The sequence below is a fragment of the Nannospalax galili genome, unplaced genomic scaffold (genome assembly GCF_000622305.1).
Source record: "Nannospalax galili isolate Female #2095 unplaced genomic scaffold, S.galili_v1.0 scaffold311, whole genome shotgun sequence".
Classification (NCBI taxonomy): Eukaryota; Metazoa; Chordata; class Mammalia; order Rodentia; family Spalacidae; genus Nannospalax; species Nannospalax galili.
In genome coordinates, this window is record NW_008330298.1 from 2,999,370 (window position 1) to 3,009,683 (window position 10,314).

The window sequence follows — 10,314 nt, forward strand, 5'->3', positions numbered from 1 at the left end:
ATATATATAATCATGAGGCTCTGATCCCCTTGCCTTAATCTCCCAGGTGCTGGGATTACATGTTGTATAGCCATACCTGGCTTCAGTTCCAAAATCTGAAGAAGGCTTTGGATAGGGTTTATTGCTGTGTCTCTAAAACAACCTAATAGCTCAAATGATGAGGGCTCCAGTTTCCACCATTTTCCCCATGACGGAGTTGGTGTGGTCATTATTACCATAAGTCTTAGCCTCTGGGAAACTGCTACTGTCCTATCATCATTATTAGACAATAGACAGTTTTTCTTCACATACTACCCAGTTGTCATTTTAAGCACCAAAACAGGCTTGGATTGATGCCCATTCTGGAATATCTGATTCTAGCTCCCCCATTTCAGTGTCTCTCTCATTGTCTTCTCTGAGTTTTCCCTTTCTCACCTCCTGCAAATGACTGAATATTATTAAAGTGTTGTCTATTTAACCCCAATATTTTTTAGAAGGACAGAAGTACGAAGCTTTTTCTAAAGTCTTTAATTCTATTATTATAATATAAGTGTTTTAAGGATGCGTTAAAACATTGTGCGGTTTCCAGTGTGCCTCATTTAATCCAAGTAACAGTTGATAGAATCTTGAGCAGACTATTATTTATATGGAACCTTAATCACATTTTAGTTGAAAAGAATATAACAATCAGATACATTATTGGAGCACTCCTGTTCCTAATATTAAGTTTTATTTTAGGGTGCATGATGCCTGGCTGTCAAAACACTTTGGAGTAGATCGAAAATCACAAACTATGCCAGCTCTTCGAAACAGATCAGGAGTAATGCAAGCCCGGCTTCAGCATCTTAGTAGCTTAGAAAGCTCATTTACACTTAATCACAGTAAGTAAAACGGGAGAGAGCAACCCACATGAAATAGCTGAATAATGCTTTTTAAGTTTTTTTTCTTCATTTCATGGGTATGTGTGTATGATGTGCATATATGTGTGTATGCGCATTCACACGTTGATGGGTGCAAGTATTTATGGAAACAGGTATGTGTGGAGGCTCAAAATTGAGATCAGGAATCTTCCTTAATCGCACTTCCAACTTTTTCTTGAGGCACCTTCTCTCAATCTAACCCAGATATGGCTACTTGAGATAGCCAGCTTGCACCAGGGATTCCTGTTTCCTCTTTCTAAGACTGTAATTAAAGGCAAGCTGCCACACCCACTGAGCATTTACTTGGGTTCTGAGGATCTGAATTCTGGTCCTCATGACTACACAGCAAGCACTTAAACTGATGAGCCATATCCTGAGTACATATTTAATGTTTTTTAAAAAATCTTTATGTGTATGATTGTTTTGCCTTCATGTAACTGCACCATGTGCATACAATACCTGTGGAGGCCAGAAGAGGACATCAGATTCCCCTGTAACTGGTGTTACAGTCAGTTGTGAGCTGCTGTGTGGGTGCTGGGAACTGAACCTGGGTCCTCTGCAAGAGCAGCCACTGCTCTTAACTGCTGAACCATCTCTCCAGCCCCCATATTTAATCTTAAATCCTGATTTAAATCACCATTATGATAAGAAATATTTTCTCATGCATAGAGATATATTTTCATATATCTGCCTTTGTATTTATATACTATCATTTTATTGCACATGACTATTTGATAACTTGCATGATTATTTTCAACAGTTATAAATATGTCATTTAAATCTTTTTCTTAGATTTAAGGAAATTTTTCGTGCACTTATTGTTATATTGTATATTGGATATCATTTGTTGTTGACCTTAAACATTAATGAAAAATATTAACACTTTAAGCTGGGCGTGGTGGTGCACACCTTTAATCCCAGCACTTGGGAGGCAGAGGCAGGCGGATCTCTGTGAGTTTGAGGCCAGCCTGATCTACATAGCAATGGATCTCTGTGAGTTCAAGGCCAGCCTGTCTACATAGCAAGTTCCAGACAGGGAGACCCTGTGTCAAACCTCCCCCTCCCCCAAAAAGTAACACTTTAATAAAATAGCATACATAATATTGATTTATAGTTTGTTCATTTAATGATTAATGAATTATATGTGCTGCGTTGTGTGCAGACATTAGTCAGTTTTATCTGGGCCTTGTAGTGCAAGCCCACGATCCTAGCTACTAGGGAGGCTGAGGTAGGAAGCTCACAAGTTCAAAGCCTGTTGGGGCAACTTAGATCATGTCTCAGAATAGAAAGTAAAAATCAAGACATAATGGAGGATATCCCTCAGTGGAAGAGTTCTTGCCTAGTATGCATGAGACCCTATGTTCAATCTCCAGTACCACTGAATAATAACAACAACAACAGTAATAATAAACTCTAAATACCATTTTGTCAAAAGTATATTTAAACAGAATAACGTATTGAGAAGGCATATAGGCCAAGAAGAAAAATCTTGCCCAACTGGGGAAGGTAGAGGATTATATAAATGGAAACTAGCCTCTGAAAAACAAATATTAATCAAAACTCAGAGTAAGAACACTTTGGTTTTCATAAAGTTCTCCAAAGGCCAGAGAAGAGGAAGCTAGCAAAACTGGATTTGTGGTAAAGCCTAATAATAATAAAAAATAGTGTCTTAAGCAGATAGATCCTGAGCTAATAGACTGAAGACCTTTAAAAATTGCAAATTTCAAAGGCTTCAGCTTCTTAAAAAGTGTAAAGAACCTAGTTCCATCACCCCAGTCAGCCTCTGATATTTAGAAACAAGTCTTGTATCACTGGCACAATTGAAAGTATCTGACCATAGGACACTGCATGTATGCGGCTTTCTCACTTTTCCACAGATGTTGGAGGCACAGCTTAAAATGCCTCCTACATTATTTCCTAGTTGTGTCACCATAGCTTATTACTGAAATCATATCACCAGAGAAGGTGGTACTTAAATATGTGCTACAGAGATGTTGATAAAGTGCCAGTGTGAAAAATGAATGGAAGTGATTATCCCAGACCAAGCCTCACTAAGAAACAAGTACAGTGAAGCTCATTAGATCTCTTGGTATCGTGAGCTCCTTCCCTCTTACCTCTATCGCTGTGTCTTTGGGAAGAAACTCATTGGGTACAGTTTCATTTGCTTCTTTTATCTTAGGTTCTGCGACAACTGAAGCAGACATTTTCCATCAGGCACTTCTCGAAGGCAACACTGCTACTGAAGTTTCTCTAACAGTACTAGATACCATATCATTTTTCACCCAGTGCTTCAAGGTAATGATGAAGAGTTCGAATTCAGTTGTTTTCATTACAAAGAAGACATTTGATAGTAACATGCTAGTCAGAGGCAGGATCGGATCCTTTAGCTTGAAATAACCTGGCAGGAGCAGTGAGGAAACATTGGTGGCAGGCCAAGTTTGGTTACAATGTAAACTTGGGATTCAGTCATCCATAAAGTGAAGGATTTGGACTAAAATGCTCGGAAGCTCCCTCTGCCTCTTAATTTTGATTGTTTTACTTTTATGTTTAGAACCATCTTTCCTGCTAGGCATGCTGGCACATGCCTGTAATTTCAGAACTTGGGCAACAGAGACAGACAGATGACTCAGCACAAATTGAAGGGATCCTGATCCACATAGCAAGTTCTAGGCCAGCCAGGCCTATGTAGTAACACCCACTCTCAAAAGACAAAGAAGAGGCCAGGCGTGGTGGAACACACCTTTAATCCCAGCACTCAGAGGCATGGGCAGGAGGATCTTTGTGAGATAGAGACCAGCCTGGTCTACCTAGAGAGTTCCAGGCCTGTTGGGGCTACAAGGAGACCCTGTTTCAAAAAATTAAAAGACAATGGAGAGAAATCAAGAAAGAAAGAAGGGAAGAGGAGGAGCACAAGGAATGGGAGGAGCAGGTTGGGGGTTGGTAAGAGGAAATAAGGGAGGGCATTTTTTTCATATTTTTATTAAAATAACTAGTAATTTTTATCTGAAATCATAAGTGAATCAGCCAGTCAAAAATACACATTGTGACAAGGTATATTTCTCATTTTAAAATGAGGTGCCTCAGGCTCACAGGGAAGTTCATGTCACATAGCTGATTGGTGGCAGAATCAGAATTTAGAACTAGAGCAAGTATCAGGCAAGTTCATGATTCTAACCACTATTCTGTCCTGGCTACCAATGTTACCATTAGATCTATCACAACTTTGTCTATTGTTTGGAGGAGTATTGTTTTGGGCCAAGATGTAACTTGCTTAGTTGTTTGAGGGACAGAACAGTAGAACTAGAAAAGTTAACCAGTGTTTTTATTTGATTTGATGTGTGTGTCTCTGTGTGTACCTGTGTGTACATATGTGCACATAAGTTCATTCATATATGTGAATGCAGGCAGAGGTGTTGAGGTCAGAGGACATCCTTGGGTGTTGATCCTTGCCTTCCTCCTTTTTTGGGATAAGGCCTCTTTGTTGTTTTTCACCTGCCCCGTGGGCTTCTGGGGAGTTTCCTGTCTCCACCTCCCATCTCTCAGTGGAGCACTAGGATTACAGATGCTTCTGCTACTGCATCCAACTTTTACATGGTTTCTGGGGATTTGAACTAGGATCATCATGCTCTCTTGCCATCTCTCCAGCCCTGATGTTTTGATTTTAATTTTTCTTTTCAATTTTTGGTGGTACTGGGGATTGAACCTAGGACCCCTTGGGGAGGCCTTCACATGTTATACTAGCGCTCTATGAGTGAGCTATATACCCTAGTCCCTCAATGGTTTAATTTTAAAGCAAACTTCATAAATGAATGCATATTTCTGTACAACTGTTCAATTTTTATGCTTCATAAATGAATGCATATTTCTGTACAACTGTTCAATTTTTATGCTTTTTATGTCCCTTTGCAAGAGGCTTATAAACAGCCAGTTGTGATATCTGTTATCTTTATTCATAAAGTGTTCATTTTGTCACCAGATTTGTCAACAGTGACTAAATATATCTTATACAAAATGTACTTTCAAAAGTAAATTAGCTTTATAGACTTTTTAAAGAACTGGCATTTCTCTTAGTTATGTAGTCTCCCTTAAGGAATATAAAAGTTGATTGCCTTATATTTTCTTTTTAATTTGCTGAATTTTTAAGTTAATAAAAAATTCCTCCCAGTCAAGCATGACTGGACGTATTCATAATCCCAGCACTCAGGAGGTCAGGCAAGAGGATCATGAGTTTGACACTACCCTGGGCTATATAGCAACTTCTTGGACAACCTGAGCTATGTAGAAAGAACTTACAAACAACTTGAAAGAAAATAAAAGAAAGAAAGAAGGAAAAGACAAGAGAGAGAAGAAGAGAGGAAAGGAGGGAGGGGAGAAAATATTCTTCCAGGATATGTTCTGAATTTTAATGTGCTCCACTGGAAGAATAATTTTTTGCTGTTTAAAATGCTGGAATTTCAGTATTCTAGATATAGTTTATATACTTTTTAAAGATTTTTCAACTCAAGTTGAAGATCACACAAATAGTCTAAAATGTTTTTACTGCTCTAAAACTTCCAAAGTCCAACCAGTAGTTTCATAAACAGGTATTGGTAAAGTTAGTTCTCTTGGGGCTGGAGAGTTGGCTCAGCAGTTAAGAACACTGGCCGTTCTTGCAGAAGACCCGGGTTCATATCCCAGCACCCACCTGGCAGCTAACAACTGTCCGCAACTCCAGTCCCAGGGGATCCGACAGCCTCTTCTGTCCTCCATGGGCATTGCATGACATGGGTGCACTTACCTACATGGAGGCACTACACACATACACATAAAAATAATAAATAAAATATTTTTTAAAGTTAGTTCTCTCATATGTAGGTGAGAGAGAAACTAAATGCTTCTGCAAACTATTTTTTCATGTTTTGTAGAGCCAACTTTTAAATAATGATGGCCACAACCCATTAATGAAAAAAGTATTTGATATTCATCTTGCTTTTCTTAAAAATGGACAATCTGAAGTGTCACTGAAGCATGTATTTGCCTCGCTGAGATCTTTCATCAGTAAGGTAAGGACAACTTTAAACTGCTATGTGTTCTAAAGGGAAGAGGGGGAAAGGATCATTGTGATGGCATACACAATTGTAAATAGAAGAAGAGAACAGGAGGACCTGACAAAGGATCCTATAAAATGACAATCTGCTTCTGAATTTACCATTATACCTCCACTTTATCAGTAGGCTCTTTTCAAGAGTAAAAATCTTTCTCTCTCTTCCTCTCTCTCTTCCTCTCTCTTCTTCTCTCTCTCTTTCTTTCAAACCCAGGTCACCACATTCACAGTTCAAATGTCATTTTTTAAAATATTTTGTTTATTATTTTTATTTTATGTGTATGCACATATTGCCTACATGTAGGTAAGTGCATCTGTGTTGTGCAATGCCTGCGGAGGACAGAAGAGACTGCGGATGCCCTGGAACTGGAGTTCTGGGCAGTCATTAGCTGCCATGTGGGTGCTGGGATTCGAACCCAGGTCTTCTGCAAGAACAGTCAGTGTTCTTAATCACTGCGCTATCTCTCATTTTTAAATCACCAACTTTGCCAATTTATTTAATATTATTTTATGATGGGGGTAGCATGCTATACCTATTGCACTAATGAGGCACCTGTCTTGCTTGTTTTTTTTGTTTTTTTTTTTTTTTCAGATAGGGTCTCACCGTGGAACCCTGGCTTGCTTAGCTCTCACTATATAAACCAGGCTGGTCTCAAATTCACAGAGATCCACCTGTTTCTGCCTCCTAAGTACTAGTTCTAGGATCAAAGGGGTGTGACCCCACACCGAGCCTTATCTTTTAAAAAATTGATATGTAGGCACTTAGAAAGGAGAAGAAAATTTTATAACTCTGGGATTTTATACAATATCTTGCAAATGGCAAGTGCATGATAGGCAGCCAAAAGGGATGACTTCTTCCTTCAGTGCTTAATTTTGTGTGAAATCAGAAATAGAAAATTGTGTAGTCATCATAAGAGTTGGACTTCATCTTTTAGGAGTCCTGTGGGCATGGAAATGTTTTAAGCAGGGAAGTAACACAATTAGATATTCATTAAGAGAGAATTGATGTGGCCATGGGAAAATAAAAGGGGGCATGCAAAGAAATAGTGCCAAAGATAGTAATAGAGTACATAAGAGATGAGGGCCTGAAAAAAAGCCATTGGCAGGTGGATCTGGAGAGTCAAAGAGAATTAATTGGACTTGGTGATCAGTTCACTGATAGAATGATGGGTTTTTGGCTGATGTAAAATCTGGGTGGTTGCAGGGGAACTCTACCTGATGTAAAAATTAGTGAGAGCTGTCTTCTAGACATAATGTATTTAAGGTAACCCTGTGACACTGAAATATATGGGTCTGGAAAGGGATCTGGATTAGAGAGCTGGACTTGGAATCATCTGCATTCATACGTTCTATATTTACTGAGTACCTTCATATGTCAAGTGCTGTACTAGCTACTGAAGATATGATGGTAGAAATATAAAACAAGAATATTCTCTCACCTAAGGGAGTATTCAGTCCTATTTTAAGGCCCCATTTGGTAACCATCATTCATTTATGCAGTACGTTATTGTGAGCATGTTTATCATATCTTTCAGATTATCCTGGGCCCTTCTCAGATCTACAGCATTTATACCAAATTCCTTCACATTTTTGCAGTAACATGTGTACTGATTTGACCTGTTCTGTCATTGACATATTCTTGGCATGCTTGGCTATATGTTAGGTAGTTAAGGTAGTCGAGAACAGAGCCTTGGTCTCATATTGGTATCCTCTAAAGCACCCAGCATAGTTTTAGCTGAAGGCACTGTAGACACTTGGTGTTTGGTGGATTTTATGATTAAGTTTTTAGAAATTCATTTCTGTTTCCTTGTTTAGTTTCCTTCCGCCTTTTTTAAAGGAAGAGTAAACATGTGTGCGGCATTTTGCTATGAGGTTTTAAAGTGTTGCACCTCAAAGATTAGCTCAACCAGGAATGAAGCATCTGCACTTTTGTATCTTTTGATGAGAAACAACTTTGAGTACACCAAGAGGAAAACGTTTTTGAGGACACACCTGCAGGTGAGTGCCAATCACAGCTCAGGACGGACTACATATGAAGGAAAGCATCTCAGTTGTCATATAGTGATTATATATTGAAATGATTTGTCACATGGGGGGATAAAATATATTAAAATAAATTTTGGGCCAGTGAGATGGCAAAGTGGGTAAAAGCACTTGCTGTCAAGCCTAGTGACCTGACTTTGATCCCCAGAATGCACATGGTGGAAGTAGAGAATTCATTCCTGAAAGTTGTCCTCTGACCTTACATGCATCCCATGGTACTTGCATGCCCACACACATATATACACAGCAATAAAAAATACAGAGAGATGTAAAAAAGTAAAATAAATTTCATCTCCATAATTTTTTTATTTTAGCTGCTAATAAATGTGGCTCACATCCCCTTTCTTATTTTATATTTTTATTCTTGAGAATTTCATACTTGAGTATTATATTTGCATTATTTTAATTATTTAATAACCACATGCTTAGAAGCAGCATTCCATTACAGCATTAACATATTCAATAACAATTTCCAGAGCAAAGATGCATCTATTTCAATATTGGCTGTAAATTTTAGGTTCACAGTTGAATTAATACAGTTATACAATATTGAACTCAGTATAAACCCTATAACACATAAAATTGAATGCGATTTTAACCTTTAAAAGAGATTTCCATTTCATTTTAAAATATACTGTTTCTTACAGAAAAACTCATCTTTAATGCTACTAACACTTAGATGTTTGCACATGCATCTCTAATCTCTATGTATCTGATTATTATTAGTCACAGTCGGTTACTTTCTGAGATCCACCTGAGCATGGATATAAAAATCATCAGGTAGAATTCAATGGTTATGTGTTTCACCTCCACTAATTAACATGGAGGAAATTTTTATGCTTCATCCTCAAATATAACTCTTTTTTTAATTTGTTGATTTTTTTGTGTGTATTTCATATAGAACATCCCAAACAATCTTATTCATCTATATACCCTCATCCTAAAAGGTACCTTCCTATAGTCTCCCCCTGGCTTGAAGCCCATATACTCTGTAATCCCTGTTACTGTCCACTGTGTTGTCGGTGCCGCCAGCCGTTCTCCAGTGCTTGACCATCCACTGAATCTAGTCAGCCTATCTAGAGTTCTTTGTTTTAGGAAGATCAACTCTTCCTGATCTAGCAGCAATCAGTTGCCAATATTCCTTTAGATAAGTTTGGGGTCTGCTGTTCATTTTCCCAGTTCTATGCTGGGTTACTGTCTGGGAGTCTCTTGGGCCACCCTGGCCAACAACTCAAAGGAAGGTATCTTCTGTCTGGCATTGTTTCTTGTTATGTAGATTTTAACTATATACATAGACTCTTAAAGAGTTATATAGATCCCTTTAATCTTTGGTTATACTTTCCTTTTGGGTGTTTAAGACCATATGGTTGGTCCAGATAAACCAATTTATTTTTACTGTTAAGGTCCTTTGAGGATCTGTGCCTCAGGAGTCACATGGGCCCGGGAGGAGCTCCTGGCTCCTTTCTTTTACCAGTTCCATCTTTGTGAAGATAAGTCAAAGGTCCTGCTTGATCGTGCCTGGCTTCACTTGGAAGCATGGAGGAAATGTTTCCTCTATGTTGACCTTCCTCTTTGTAGACTGGACACTGGTTCAAGTCCATTTTTTGTGGTCTCCATGGCCTCCTTTATCAAGAGAATAGGTGATGCACCACAATTACAGGACATTTTGAGAGATGCTCATAGTCACCAGGAGCTTAGTTGACCTAGGAGGGCAAGGAGCAAAAACTGTCCTTTACGTCCCTCTGACCAAAATAGTATAGGCCTCAAAGTATGGTTGTTAGACATCGAAGAAGGTTAGTTCTACCAGTCTGGTACTTTTAATTAGCATGTGCTATGTAGATAAAGTTTTGGCAAAGACCAAACGTCCTCAGATAAACCTTGCCTAGATATGTATTATATTCCTTGAGCTAGTTGTATGTATAATTTGTCAGTTGCTTGTTCAATATTATGGATACCTCTGTTTTTTTTCACTTTTAAAAATTTATTATTTGTATTTTATGTGTATGCGTGTATGCCTGCATGTAGGTAAGTGCACCTGTGTCATGCAATGCCCGCGGAGGACAGAAGAGGCTGTTGGATCCCCTGGGTTGGGAGTTACAGACAGTTGTTAGCTGCCATGTGGGTGCTGGGATTTGAACCCGGGTCTTTGGCAAGAACAACCAGTGTTCTTAACCACCGAGCCATCTCTCCAGCACCCACCCGTTTTTTTTTAAACTAGCTAGGCATTATTTATCTTATATTGTCTAATCCTTCCACCATGGTTTCCCCATTTAAAGTGCCCCCATTTTT

The 10,314-nt window shown here is 38.6% G+C and overlaps 1 protein-coding gene across 3 annotated transcripts in view; it reads left to right on the plus strand.

The window, feature by feature from the left end:
* Positions 1-10,314, plus strand: part of Dock11 (dedicator of cytokinesis 11) — a 221,678-nt gene that overhangs the window by 164,629 nt on the left and 46,735 nt on the right. For all 3 annotated transcript variants that reach the window (XM_029568896.1, XM_029568891.1, XM_017800906.2), the window contains 4 exons: positions 718-860; positions 3,079-3,194; positions 5,804-5,941; positions 7,798-7,980. In XM_029568896.1, coding sequence (XP_029424756.1) covers positions 718-860; positions 3,079-3,194; positions 5,804-5,941; positions 7,798-7,980 — 580 coding nt within the window. The remainder of the gene's footprint in view (positions 1-717; positions 861-3,078; positions 3,195-5,803; positions 5,942-7,797; positions 7,981-10,314) is intronic.